At 40.7% G+C, this 15,277-nt stretch overlaps 1 protein-coding gene across 1 annotated transcript; it reads left to right on the forward strand.

The window, feature by feature from the left end:
* The first annotated feature begins 9,692 nt into the window (after positions 1-9,692).
* LOC108960853 (disease resistance protein At4g27190-like) lies at positions 9,693-14,427 on the forward strand. Its single transcript, XM_039317409.1, has 3 exons — positions 9,693-10,292; positions 10,358-11,117; positions 14,297-14,427. The coding sequence occupies exons 1-3, from the start codon at positions 9,693-9,695 to the stop codon at positions 14,425-14,427; spliced, it is 1,491 nt and encodes a 496-aa protein (XP_039173343.1).
* Positions 14,428-15,277: the final 850 nt, after the last annotated feature.

A 15,277-nucleotide genomic window follows, 5' to 3' on the forward strand; every position in this document is an offset into this window, starting at 1 on the left:
TGTCATTGCTTCCGTGCTCAACCGGAGAATTATATTGCTTGAGTTATATTTTATCATGCTCGCAAGTACTCAACCTACCTATTCAATCGAAAATGTGAGGAAATTTAGAGTAATTAAGATGGAATATACTATGATAAAAATGTTGCTTGAGCCGATGCAACACTACCACATTTTTCAAACTTGAAAAACCAGTGGACTCTCATTATTGATGAATACTAGGCGGCACACTTTCTTGTCTTGAAAGGCTTGGTGAAGTTGAGGAAAGCACGAATTATTCAGTGCGAATGCCTCACGAGGATGTTGAGGAAATTTTCCTAAATGATTTTGAAGATCGACAAAACATTTTCATAAGTGTTTAATGATTCTGATAGTAAGTTTTTTCAAGTGAAAACTCTGAAATGCATCATTAGATGTTATTCATCAAACTGAGATAATCAGACTTAGGGACTTATCAACACATTTTGGTTGTCACCACCCGTGGTGGCGGCGTAGTGGTTGGACGCTGGTTCCTTTCACAAGAGGTCTAGTGTTCAAATCCCTGCGTCGTCTACCTTGTTGGAAAGGAACCCATGACTTACCTAGGGAGTAAGGGTGGTGGTGACTTTACTCTCTCCAGGGTTTACTCCACTACGAAGCGGCGCACGGAGGTTCCCTAAGTTACCAAAAAAAAACATATTCTAGTTGTCTATGATGAAGATTGTGTTATGTTATGATAATCAAGGACAATGGTATAATTTGTATGAGGATTATCAAGACAATACACATCATCAAACATTACGAGAAGATCTCAGATCTTCGCACTCAGATTATATGGAGCCCAATGGCTAGGAATTTGGCTTGGATTTCTAGCTATAAGTATTGATTGTCTAGGAGGGATGGACATTCACATAATCTATCCTTGATTGGATATTTGATATCCATGCGACAATCATTTGGAGACGAGACGCACTTTCCAAATAGAGTAATCAACTTATGGAAACCTTATCTATGTTGTATGAGCAGCACAATCAAGGGAGACTCTTATCCAAACAATCCAAAAGGAATCAAATTTTCCTATCCAACGGGTGGATTGGATGATTGATACTAAAGGTTTTGTCCAACGGTCGTTTTGGACAATAAAGAATATAAAAGGAGATCATGATGTTGAATGAATTAGGTATGTGTTAATGAAATATCCACCCATTTAAAATAACTTGATTTATGACGCAAATTCATATTAAGCCCAGATCCTATCTCGCTCATTTGGCAAGTCAAAGTCCCACAAATCGTTGTGAAAGGTTAAACAAAGAGCATAACTTGATTTATGACGCAAATTCATATTAAGCCCAGATCCTATCTCGCTCATTTGGCAAGTCAAAGTCCCACAAATCGTTGTGAAAGGTTAAACAAAGAGCATTATAAGTGAAGAGAGATTGAAAGAAAAAGAGGGACGTTAGAGATTCTTTAGTGAAAGATGATTCTTTCATCTTTTTTCTTTTTGCCTTTTGAAAGAAAAATCTTCTTCTTCTTTTTGGGTTTTTTTTTTTTTTTTTCATTTCTTTACTTTCTTTTTGGTTTTTGGAGTGATGGCCGGCCAAAGCGAGGGTGTGCAAGCCCTTGCCTATGCAAGGGCTGCCAAATTCTCGCCTAGCCTAGATCTAATGAGGGTGTCACGGTCTTCACTAGATCTAGGCGAGGACTTGTGCACTCTTGCTTGGTGTCGAGGACCTAGCCCAGGCCCTCAACAGCCACAACGAGGGCCGCTATGGCTATTGAGGATTGCAATGCCCTCACCCAAAACTAGTGAAGAACGCTGGCCATCACTCCAAAAAAAAAAAAAAAGGTAAAGAAAAGGCAAAAAAAAAAAAAAAACTATTTGTCATCGTCAATAGCAATGTGTGTTGACTATAGATGCTATGATAAGAACGAAGAAATAGAGATGAGCTATAGATGGTATGCGTAAAGAAACAAGGTAGATGAACGCCATGACTTTTTCATCCTTTGCAATGGTGCTGGAGATATTTTATATAGGAGCGAGAGGTTCTTTTGATTTCTTTCGTTGATCAATATCTTGTAATTGTTTATCTTACATTACCTGTTTTTCAGTATGGAACTTGAATATCATGGCTACATATGGAACATATATTATATTGGGTGATGTAAATTTATGAATTATATGTAAGTATGTTTTCCCATCGATTAAAACTATTTTTGTTTTAGATAATTGACCGAATTAAGTAGTTCTTCACGCATTAACATGATGCTTTCAAGCTTTTTCCAGCAATTCCTCTTGAATTTCTTTTTTTTTTTTTTTTTTTGAATTTCTATTTTACTAGGTGTACAGGTAGATACATGTACCCTTTTTTTTTTTTTATGTACTTGGATGAAAGATAATCTTTACTCTTATTTTCCAATGACTGAGTTTTGACTTCTTTCGTGTAATTGATTATATGCTTGGAGATGTAGGGGCTAAATAATTTCATATACTTTTCATATGTCATTATCTTAAATTTCCATCTAAGTAAAAGAAAGAACGATATTTATATATCAGCCATTCAATTTAATAAAAGAAACAGAAAGAAGATGCGCAAATTATACAAAGTCCTTAGTAATTGCCATCTGTAGTGTGAGGTTGACATAAGACCAAGCTCCACCGTGCTCAACTATTAACATCACTCTGTTCTTTTCTTCTGTTTGGTTCGGCGCCGCGTTTGTCTTCCTTATCCTCTGCATTTTTGAGAGAGAGAGAGAGCAGCAGCAGCAGCAGCAGCAGCAGCGGCAGCAACAGAACAACGACGGTGAACGTGGGATTGGTACGTGTTGGAGGGGGAGAGACACGTAGGGATATGGAGTTTGCAATGAGAAACATCGGCTTTGTGATAAATTGTTCACGTTATATTCTGCGGAGAATAGGGTCGTTTACGTGGAGGTTAAGACCAAAGAGAGGTCAGAGAGAAGTGGTCAAGCTCGACCATTGGATAATCCGTGAAATAGACTCACATTAAGTTGAGGGTCTCTAAGGAGAGAACATTCTTGGAGCACTGAATTCTCAAACTCACTCCATCCTCTTTTCTCAATTTAACCTCCACCGAACCTTTAAAGAATATCTTGACCTCAGCAAATCCCACAATCTCCTCCCAAAATGGCCGAGAATCATGTGCCAAATATGTGGTCAAATATGATTCCCGTTTGTGACGATTCCTCTGTTGAGAAAGGCACCGCCTCTCTCTCTCTGGATTTTTCCAGAGTACTCTCTCTCTCTCTATTACTCTAGATCTCTCACTCGTTACTCCTCCAGATTTCTCTCCCTCTCTCCAGACAATTCTCAGCCGTAATTATTGACCCAAGTTGTAATAAAATAATAGGAAAAAGATGGTGTGGAGAGTCGGTGGATGTGCCGACTTTGTCCCCTATAAATAGGGGCTCTTGTCCCTTGATTGTGTCTTGTACGAGAGAGTTGAGAGGTAGGGTGATAGGGGTCTTGTGTAAGAAGAAGTGAGGAGTGTGTGTACGTGAGTGTGTGAGTGGGTGGCAGTAGGTGGAGTAAAGTGTAGAGAAATAGAGAGTAAGTGGGTGTGTGAGAGAGTTGTGTCCGTGTGAGGTTTGAGAGGTGTATGAGAGTGGTGTGTAGAGAGTTTGTAATATTGTTTATATAAAATCAAGTGTTTATTTTACTTTTACATCCACTTGATTTCTCAACAAGTGGTATCAGAGCAGGTCATCGGAGGCCGTGAGAAGACAGTGGTCGGGGACCATTGTATGTGAGCAAGGCGGTCAGGGATCGTCGAGCCAAGGAGAGAAGAAGCGAAGGACGTCGGAGTTCTACCAGTGCATAATCTGGGATTGTGAAGTCGGTTGGTCCGGGACCAGGCTTACTTGGTATAGTTCGGGGCATTATACTCAAGTCACCATGGTGGATTTCTCAAGTCCGGTGAATGGGATGGAGAAGCTCAATGATTTTAATTATAATAATTGGAGTACCTGCATGCGGTATTATTTGCTTGGACAAGATTTATGGGATATTGTTTGCGGCAACAACACCACACCACCCACAAATGATAGTGATTTAAGAAAGTGGAACGTCAAGTCAGGTAAGGCTCTTTACGTTCTTGCCGTGACTATTGATGATGAATTATTGCCACACATAAAGAGTGCGAAGACCCCGAAGGAGGCCTGGGATAACTTGGCGACGCTGTTTGCAAGGACAAACGATGCCAAGTTACAATGCCTGGAGAACGAGCTCCTCTCAATCTCGCAACAGAGTATGATGGTAAGTCAATACTTTTCTAAAGTTAAATCTATTTGCGAAGAAATTTCAAAATTAGATCCTGAGAATGCCATCTCTGAAACAAGAATGAGAAGAATAATAATTCATGGGTTAAGGCCGGAATATAATGGTATTGTTACGGCCACTCGTGGATGGGCAAATGAGCCAACTCTAACTGAGTTGGAAAATATATTGGCCAATCAAGAGGCCTTAGATAAACAAATTCCTAAGGTCTCAATTAAGGAGGATGAAAGTGCCCTCTTCAGTAATAAAAGAGGGTTCAAGGGCCAGAATAGAAATAGAGCAGGTGCAAGAGATGGCAAACCATGGAAAGATCATGGAGATTGGTGGAGGCAACCCGAAAAGAAGGGTTATCAGCTAGGGGGAGCTTGTCAAGATCGTGACGACGACGACGACGAAGATAAGAGCAACAAAAGGCGTAGCAAACGGTGCTACATTTGTGGCAAGGTGGGACATATTGCTAGATTTTGTTGGTACAGGCGAGAAGAAGGAAATGTCGTCACTTCTTGCAAGAAGGAGATTGAAAGCGAAGAAGAATGGGATTTTCAAGTGCCTGTTGCAATGAAGGAACGAGAAGAGCTTGCAACAGCTTGTATAGTTGAGTTGGATAATTCGATAGGTTCCATCACGACCCCGAATAAGAGCAAGCCAAGGGAGAACTCAAAGAAGCAAATGCCAACAAGCAGTCGTGAAAAGAAACTACAAGAGATGCAGGAGATGATAAAGAAGCTAAAAGTTAAGAATGCAAAGATGGAGAATATGTTGAAGAAAAGGGATGAGATGATAAGGCAAAAGGATCAAGAGCTCGAGGCAAAAGAAAGGGAGCTAGAGAAGTTCCGATGTGAGTTCAAGAAGCCGCATAAGCTTCAGGATCTCAAGCCCGCTATGATGCTCCCAATTGGTTATGCTGAGAGAGATATCAAACACATGAAGGAGAAGAAGAAAGGTTTCTTTGAGGAAAAGAGGCCATCTACACCCTACATCCCATGGTGCAAAGCTAGGTGGAATAAGATTGAGGAGAATAAATTTTATGAGAAAAAGGATCAAGATATCTCCACTAAAGTGCTTCGGATGGGATTGAATCGGTTGAAGCACGAAATGAAAGTCACAAATGAGAGGCTTGATCGAATGAGTTTTAATCTCAAAATTCTTAGAGGAGATATGCTAAATACGAAGACTGAATTGAGTAAGAAGAAGGAAAAAGAGACTAAAGGGCAAAATGAATTGGTATTACAAAAGTTCAAGGATCACAAAACTATGTGGAAAGACACAACAGGAGAAGCAACAGAAGATGGAGTCATAGAGCCATCCACATATGAGGAAGCTTCGCAATATGCTGAATGGAGGGAGACAATTAAAAAATCCAAAAACAATATCGGCACGGCTACCATATCTAAATTAAGAGAGAGTAGTCGGTGAGGGGGAGTGTTGAGAAAGGCACCGCCTCTCTCTCTCTGGATTTTTCCAGAGTACTCTTCTCTCTCTATTACTCTAGATCTCTCTCTCGTAACTCCTCCAGATTTCTCTCCCTCTCTCCAGACAATTCTCAGCCGTAATTATTGACCCAAGTTGTAATAAAATAATAGGAAAAAGATGGTGTGGAGAGTCGGTGGATGTGCCGACTTTGTCCCCTATAAATAGGGGCTCTTGTCCCTTGATTGTGTCTTGTACGAGAGAGTTGAGAGGTAGGGTGATAGGGTCTTGTGTAAGAAAAAGTGAGGAGTGTGTGTACGTGAGTGTGTGAGTGGGTGGCAGTAGGTGGAGTGAAGTGTAGAGAAATAGAGAGTAAGTGGGTGTGTGAGAGAGTTGTGTCCGTGTGAGGTTTGAGAGGTGTATGAGAGTGGTGTGTAGAGAGTTTGTAATATTGTTTATATAAAATCAAGTGTTTATTTTACTTTTACATCCACTTGATTTCTCAACATCCTCTTGTTGGCCGAATGAATCAATCGCCTACCATGATGGGCAATAGCTTAAGAGTTATTCACATTCTTTCCTTGTCGATCTTATTCTCTAACTGGAAGCATCACTCGACATGCATGTGAAAACTTCGGCTAAGCCAAATGGGGTTTGGCTGAGTTCATTCGTAGGGATCCAAAGTCAAGCTTATTTTGCATGTCAGGTTAATTCGAATGCAATTCATGACCGGACCAACTTAGATGAAATTTATTCGATGTGGACACGTTATTAGTAAACAAAAGATGTAGGGGTGTGCTTGAACCCTAATTTTCTAATGAGTGAATGATGAATCTATGAGTCAAAAAATTAGGTGTTAGTAGAGATCGACAAAGATAGGGACATAATGGATGTCTCCTGGATCTACCAACCAAAAGCAACTTATGGAAATTGATTCCCCATATGTTATCTCATCGATTTGATGGTTGATCATAATTTGGACATTTTATAACCAAGGAAGTCCAAATTATATTCATGGTATGAACAAAAGGCATCAAATGCAAAAGTATCATATCGTTAATGTGTATGCAACTCAGTGGAAGAGATTCATTTATTGACATATCTACGTGTTCTTGAGATTAATATTTCGTAACATGATTGTCCTTGAATCAAAATTAGTGATTGATGATAAGTAAAATTAGGTAGTGGTTTTTCTTTTTTGTTGTTAGTGCCAAATGTGATGTCCGATGCATATATTCAATTGAAAAAATTAAAAAAGATGTGAACACCTTAGAAACCAATGTCTTCTCCAGATTTGACAGAGATAGCATAATTCTGCTGTAGTGATCACGAATAGAACCTATGGGATGTCAAGGGCCAAACAATAGTAAAGCCTTTTCCTAAATTCCAAGAGAAATCTCATCCAAAAAGCTTCATTTCATCCCTCAATTGAAGTACTTGCTTCCAAAAGTTTTTTGGATCTTGTATTATTTATTACGGCTCTGTAACAACCGCAGTAGCTATCGCAGCAAGAAAACACCGTAATATGTGGTACACTTGTGGTAGACTTGCGATGTACTAATTATATTGCTTTGAACAGACCATATAATTAACAACTAATTCTTCGATTCAGTAAATATGTTTTGTCAAGGAACGTAAATTTCAACCTATGGGATATGAGCAACTCTTTAGGTCGTTAGTGAATTTGATATGAAAAATTAAGTATCGATATATCATGGTTTTATACTAACTAATTTTTTTTAGGGAAAAAGCCACCAAAAATTCCAAACTTTGCCCAAAATAACAAATTTACCGCAAACTTTTTTTGCGACATAAAAAACCCCAAACTTTGCTAATCATGACACATTTATCCCAAACTTTTTTTGTGACACGAAAAACCATAAACTTGTATTTGTGTTACACATTTATCCTAAATTATAGGGTATTTTCGTCTTTTACTTTTTAAAATTTCTTTCTTTTTCTTTTTTTCTTCTCTCTTCCCTCCGCCATGGCCGACGGAGGGAAGCCGGACTTGGGCGAGGGCTGCCCTCGCCGGCATCAAGCAAGGGTCACCCTCGCCTGGGCTAGCTAGGGTCGCCCTCACCCGATGCCGATGAGGGCTCGACGTGGCGAGGGTGGCCCTCACCGATCGAGCGAGGGTGCTAGATCTTGCGAGGGCAACCCTCGCCTACGTCGAGTGAGGGCGGCCTTAGTCGGCGTCGGGCGAGGATGGACCTTGTCGGTATCAAGCGAGAGGTGCCAGATTTGGTGAGGGCAACCCTTGCCCGACATAGGCGAGGGCAGTCCTCGTCGGTGTCGGGTGAGGACGGCCCTCGCTAGATCTGGCGAGGGTGGCCCTCGCTGGTGTCGGGCAAGGGCATTCCTCACCAGATCCGACCCAAGCGAGGGTCGCCCTCGCCTGAGTCCGACTTCCCTCCGCCATAGCCGGCAGAGGGAAGATAGAAGAAAAAAAAGATAAAATTGCCATTGGCCATAGAGTTTGGGGTAAATGTGTTACGATTATCAAAGTTTAGGATTTTTCATGTAACAAAAAAATTTGGGATAAATTTGTCACTTTGGGCAAAATTTGGGATTTTTGGTGACTATTTCCTTTTTTAAAAAAAATGATATTCAAGTTTACACATTGAAAAAAGCGGATACGTATCCATTTGCAACTTTTACTATTCCAAAGCAATTGAAGAGTTTCTTAGATCATAAGTAACATTCAACTTACATGTGGTAAGTAACTTTTCAACTACAAAAGTAGTATCAATAAATGCAAGGTTTGTAATTATTGAACATCAATTAGTAACTTTTCTTAATTATAAGGTGAGTTTGTACCCTTTTTCTATGTCCAAGAAGCCCATCTTGCTTAGTAAAACATGAACCCATAAAAATACGCTACTAATATCCTAAATCATGTAAAATGTGAGTTAAGAACCACATAGATGGTCCAGATATAATATTATTTGTATTTGGTAGTGTGGGAAGATGGATATTTGTACCCATTTGTAAACTATACCATTGATGATGGTTAGTATGTTTAAACGAGGAAAAGAAACTTCTCCAAGTGATTAGTAATTTTTCCCATAGAAAAGTAAGTTTTAAATTACCAAGTAATTATGATAGATTATTATTTTTATTTGAAAAGTAAGTTTATACCCCTTTTTTTCTATGACAAGGAAGCCTACCCTGACTAGTAATACATGAACCCATAAAAATACCCTACGGATATCCTAAATCATGTAAAATGTGAGTTATGATCTAGGATGGAGGTCCTACATGATATTATTAGTATTTGGTAGCGTAGGTAGATGGATATCTGTACCCATTTATACACTAATATTTTATGATGGCTAGTATGTTTATATGAGGAAAAGAAACTTATGGAAGAGATGAATAATTTTTCACATTGAAAAGTAAGTTTCAACTTACCAAGTAGGACATATATTTTTTTCCACAACGATGAGTAGCTTTAAATATTGACAAAAGTAATGCATGATTGTAGTTTACCAGTGTTTTGTGAATTGATTAGTAGATTTTGTTAATCAAAAGTAACTTTCAATCTATTGGGAATCAGATACTGAATAGGGAGATGAACCCGGAGGCTATTGTCGGTTAAAGAGCTGTCCTTTTTAGATTCCTCTGGGAGAGCTGGTGGGTTGGCGTGAACCTGCCACGTGTTTCCGGCTATTCGCTGTTGCTCCGTTTCTTAAGCTTCACACATCAGCTTCGCCTCGTCTCCCAGCTCTGTTCTCTTTGTTAGCATCTGATTTCCGAAAGATGATAGTCTCTGTTTGATTCCCTGTTCCCAATTCGATTTTCACCCCCACCAAGCTGTCGCCTCCCAACTCCATTTCTTGAAGGTAATTCAATATTCTTCTTCTCTTTCTATTCTCTTTCCTCTTCCTAAATCATTTGCTTTGTGGGTTCCTGCAGTCCCGCCTTCCTCAGCATATTACAATTTTTTAACTTTCTTCCTCCACAGAGAATGGAAACAAAACCAGAAAAGTAGAAGTCGAAAAGGGGGAAAATGGCGGATATTATTATATCTGTAGCTTCCAAGGTGGCGGAGTACCTGGTGGCTCCAGTCGGTCGTCACTGCGGCTACGTGATATTCTCTAACAGCTATATTCACCAACTTAACGATGAAGTTGAGAAGCTGAATGATGCCAGGATCGGGATCCAGCGTTCCATCGATGATGCTCAAAACAACATGAAGGAGATAAAACACGAAGTTGACAGATGGAAGAATAATGCAGAGACCGTCGCCGACAAGGCGCGTCGCATGCTGGATGATGATAGAAGAGCCAACAGAACTCACTTCTGCGGGTGGCTTCCCAACCCAAAGGAGCGTTATTGTCACGGCAGGGACGCAAGGAAGACAGTCCAGGCCATCAAAGCACTCATTCCTCAGGGTAAATTCGAGAGGGTCTACTACGAGAGTGCTCCGCCAGGGCATGTCGCTAGCCCTCCCGAGGTGAATTCCTCTACCAGTGATCGGGGTGACACTATCACCGATTCACGAGCTTCCTTCTTTGAGGGCATAATGAATGCTCTGGATGATGAGAAGCTCAAAGTGATTGGGATCTACGGGCCCGGCGGCGTGGGGAAGACTACGCTCTTGGAGGAAGTCCAGAAGAAACTCAGGAAAAGAAGAGACTGTTCCACCTGATTGCCACAACGACTGTATCGCAGACTCAAGACTTGAAGAAAATCCAAGATGACGTTGCTTACGCCTTGAGTCTGGATCTGAAGAACGAGCCAAGCGAAGTTGGAAGAAGAGATCTTCTGTTTCGGAAATTACAGAGCGATCCGACAAAGAAGGTTCTCATAATATTGGACGATCTGTGGGGGCCACTTGATTTGAAGGCGGTTGGAATTCCTGCGGGAGACCAGAGCAGGGGATGCAAGTTGCTGCTAGCATCAAGATTTAAAGATGTGTTGGAGCAAAAGATGCATGCGGATAAAACATTTCGTCTCGAAGGTTTAAACAACGAGGAAGCTTTCAGGCTATTTGAAACGATAGTCGGCGACAAGCTCAAAGACGAGGAATTGAAAGCAATAGCAGCTCAAGTGGTCGAGAAGCTCCTAGGTTTGCCTCTTTTAATTATCTCCGTCGCAAGCACTTTGAAATACAGCCGTGTGTCCGCATGGAAAAACGCATTGATAAAAATAGATGAGCCAAAAATAGAAACTATAGTGAAGTTGAGTTGTGACCATTTGGAGAGTAAGGAAGCGAAGTGCTTATTCCTTCTTTGTGGTCTTATTGGCGGGACCATTAAAGTCGAACTTCTGCTGGGACTAGGCATGGGGTTGGGCTTGTTTGAGGGATTCAATGACACGATAGAAGATTCAAGGGATAGATTGAATACTATGCTTGATAGCCTCCGTTCTGTTTGTTTGTTGAAGGATGATGGTGATGACATGGAAAATGTGACCATATATGATATTTATAGTGAGGTTGTGAGATCCCAGATTTTCAACCCTTTTTTCTACTGAATTAGTCGGGCAATTCATTAACGCATCTATAAGACTGTTTTCAGAACTAATCACTCTCGAGATAACTAGACTATCCAGGAAAGCCATTAAGAAATTTTAAGGCAATAGACTTGAGAATTCGATCAGGAATCGACTTCTCGACCGTGCTCATCTTTAGAGGCCATTATGACATAGTATAAAATCGATTTGAAATCAAAGATAGGTTTGTTCGACTGAGATGTGTGGCCGATCGTGGGTGACTCCACTAAATTGGAAAATTCTCGTCGACTGGTACTAATCTGATTTTACTATCGTTTTGGTACCCTGTGTCCGTAATTGAATCTTCAAGATTTTCACGACAATCGAGAGTCGTCAATGAGTAGAGTGGGTTCATAGTGGCTCGAAAAAAATCGATCATGGGTCATTTGCTCTAAAAAGTTTTGAAAATTACCTAATAGTCTAGATCACGCTAAAAACGCGTCGAATGGAGATTAACCGTGATTTCAAGTCCGATTTCAGAAATTGAAAGTTCTGTGGTGTCACAAACTATTTTAGGAATGTTGGCTCATCCTCCGAATAATTTTCAGAGATTCCAAGAATTTTTCGGAAAATCAATTCCGAACATCGCGGAAATTAGCGGAAATTAGATCGGCCAAATTTATTGGATTTTTGGCCTCTTTACCAAGCCTTTGGGTGTCGGGGACTTGTTGAAAATTGTATGGAATCTCTCTTCAACGAAACCAGACCTTGAATTTCAGAATCGGAGAGGAATTTGAAGCTTAATTGGTGGAAATTCAGAATCATGGAGGGGTGCAAGTTTTTGGCCGCAATTTGGTTTAATTGATGGAAATTCTAAGCAAGAAAGAATTATGGGAGACATAAGAGATATACATGAAGCTTAAGGGACCAAGCAGTTATGATCTAGGATATTTTATCTTGACTTTTGGCCCCTCTCTCTCAGTTATCCTTTCCCTTCCTCCTTGCTGCGCGCGCCTCAGCTGTCTCCCTCTCTTTCGTGCGATCTTGCACTCCACCGAGGACCCTTGCTTCTCCATTTTCATTTTATTTGTCTTCAATTGCTGCCCATCATTTCCTTTCGTTGTGCTCTATCATCCCCATCATCCGCTTCATCCTCCATCTGCACCATCACCGACCGAGCTGCCACACGTCCGAAGTCTTGCAATTCTCTGCTCCACCAGCGCGTTCTTCCCTGCAACTCAACGCACCAAATAATCCCATTCGGTCAACCAGCAAGATCTCCAGCCGACGTCTTCAAGCGGCACCACTTCATTGACTCCTCTTCGTGCGCCTCTCCTAGCGGCGTTGAAGCTGCTGCCATCCATTTGCGCCTCCACTACCAGCGATCGTGGCCATCTCCGCTTGGCTTTCTCGCTGTCACCAAACGACCCAGCAACGTCCTCTTGTCTTCTCCAATTTGATCGAGCAGCCCACGAAGCATTTTTCTTCGGCCTGCATCAGTAGCCCAGCCGCAAGTCAGCCCGTGAATTTGAGCAGCCTGCACCACTTGAAGCCTGCAGAAATTTTGGCCCAGCCCATCCGACGACAAGCCCTGCAGCAGCAAGCCCATCTCAGTCCAAGTGAGCCCAGCAGCCCACTTCGCAAGCCCAATTCGCAAGTTCAGCTTTTGATCCAGCCCACTTGAGGCCCGTGTAGCAGCCCAAGCCTGAAGCCAAGTCCAGCATTTGCTGTGGGCTTGCGAGGCTTTTGAGCCCGGCCCGAGTGCCCGTCAACGTCACTGAAAGTTCAAATTTCGGCCGCCGTCGCGCCGCTGTTATAGTGACCTAGTCTCTGCTTTCAATCAAGTGAGTTTTACTCACTAATGCTTTCTTAGTTTGCTAATTATGCTTAAGGGTTGATTATATTTAATTAAGTGCAATTAGGTGGTTAGATTAGAGTAGATTAGTGATTATTAGATAATTGTGATGTATGTTAGGCAATTGAATTGTGCAATTAGCAATTAAAGACGTATTATTATTTATTGAATGCATCTCAGAATTTTTCCCGACTTGTCTCGGGCTTCAATTAGACATTACGGGCCTAAATTGGATTTTTAGTAATTATTTATTAATTTCCGAAATTAATGAATTATTTATTTATTTTCCGGAAATTAGGCAGGGATAGCCGACGAACGGAATTTTATGCTGATTGTCGTGGCGCAGTCCATTTATTTAATTGAGCTTTATTTTGTGTTGAATTGAATTATTTGTGAAATTGGGAATTATTCTTTAATTGAACAAACTTTGGTTATTAATTGAAAAATAGTCGGGCATTGATTGATAATGCCAAAAGTATTTGAGTGGATTATAGAAAATGTGGGAGTTATGGAAAGGAAAAATATTATAGTTTGGCTAAGGCCAACCGTGTGCCCACGCACATGTACTTTTGTCATAAAAGAATAAAAATGGGACAAATTGATTATACGTTTGAAGTATCAAGCGAAATACCGGCTTGGTGACCATAAAGGTCATTTAATAGACAGACGGTATGCAAATGTCACTCGGTGACCCTATATGTCATTTTGTAGAATGGACGACATATAATGTCGGCTCAGTGACCCTATAGGTTATCTTGTAGAATGGACGACGTGTAATGACAGTTCGATGACCCTATAGGTCATTTTATAGAATGGATGGCATGTCATAACGACTCGGTGACTCAATATGTCATTTTGTAGAATGGACGTTATGATGAATATACTTGGTGACTTATAATGTCATTTCAAAGATTGACTCGTTTAAAAATACTGGCTTGGTAACCCGATGGGTTATTTTAGAGAATGGACAGTATTGATTGAAATGATCAAGAATGATCTGTTTGTCATGTAATCGACTAGGTCGACTTATCAATGATTTGATCCGATTGTCATGAATTGATTGATTGAATGAGAATGATTGGTGAATAGTCCGACTGACATGTAATCGACTAGGTCGATTGATCGAGATATCAATCTGTGATGTAATTGCTTGGGTGCCTATTGAACTGTGCTGATATGCAGGTGGAATCTAAGGTCAAGGTAAGTCCTCTGACCTGTGTGTGCATAGGCAGCCCGGATAGCGTATTGATTTACTAATCGAGTCTTAAGGAGTAGAACTTGCTGAGACGTAGTCTCAATGGTTATTGTATAACTATTTCAAGATCCAGATGAGGAGACTGAGGAAGAGGAATCTGGTGAGGAGAACCCTGATGTGAAACCCAGGGAGGAGAAAGATTTTGAAGAAGAAGATGATTTAGAGAATGATCTTGAGTACGACCCGGATGAGGACTAAGATCACATCATGTTTTGTCAGACCTTGTCTGTATGTGAATAGACGTTAGATCAGACTTATGTATATAGTATTGTAGAATACTACAAGGTGTTTGTACAAAAGTGTGGTTGTGAATTTTCAGTATGAAAAATATGGCCATGTTTTTCTATCACATTGTTTTATTGTCTAGGGATTTATAATTACTTTTGCATGTGTTTATTTAAAATGAAAGGGTCGGTGATACATAGTTCTGGGATATCATACTTAAAATCGACCAAGGTAAGGGATGTGCGCATGCCTGATGATCGGGGCGTGACAAAGGTGGTCATCTCAACTCCATTTAGAAGTCAGAATTCCTTAATGGTGAACAACTATTACGTTTCGTGGCCAAAAGAAAAGCTAGAGAAATGTTGGGCAATATGCCTTGTTAATGATTATGGTGATAGCCTTGCTGAAAAAATGCAGTGTGTGTTTCCCACTTGAAGATATTCATGTTGTCTCGACTAGGGTTGCTCGAGGAGCCTATACACCGACATGATGTGAGAGATTGTTGTGGACTAGATTTCACAAGCATGGAGCAGTTCAAAGTCCTATATCTTCGCTTCATACATATCACCAATTTACGTTCCTCGATTGGCACTCTCAGGAACCTCCGCTCATTATACTTACACTATTGCATTGTGGACGATGTGGCAATTCTTGGCAAGCTCAAAACATTGCAGATTCTCAGCTTGGCAAGATCTCAAATTTCTAAGCTACCTAAAGAATCGGGGAACTTAGGAATCTGAGATCGTTGAATCTATATGATTGTGACTCGCTTATGATAATCCAGCTTGGTGCCCTGAAAGGTTTGTGACTCGCTTATGATAAT

The sequence above is a fragment of the Eucalyptus grandis genome, chromosome 7, assembly GCF_016545825.1.
Source record: "Eucalyptus grandis isolate ANBG69807.140 chromosome 7, ASM1654582v1, whole genome shotgun sequence".
NCBI lineage: Eukaryota > Viridiplantae > Streptophyta > Magnoliopsida > Myrtales > Myrtaceae > Eucalyptus > Eucalyptus grandis.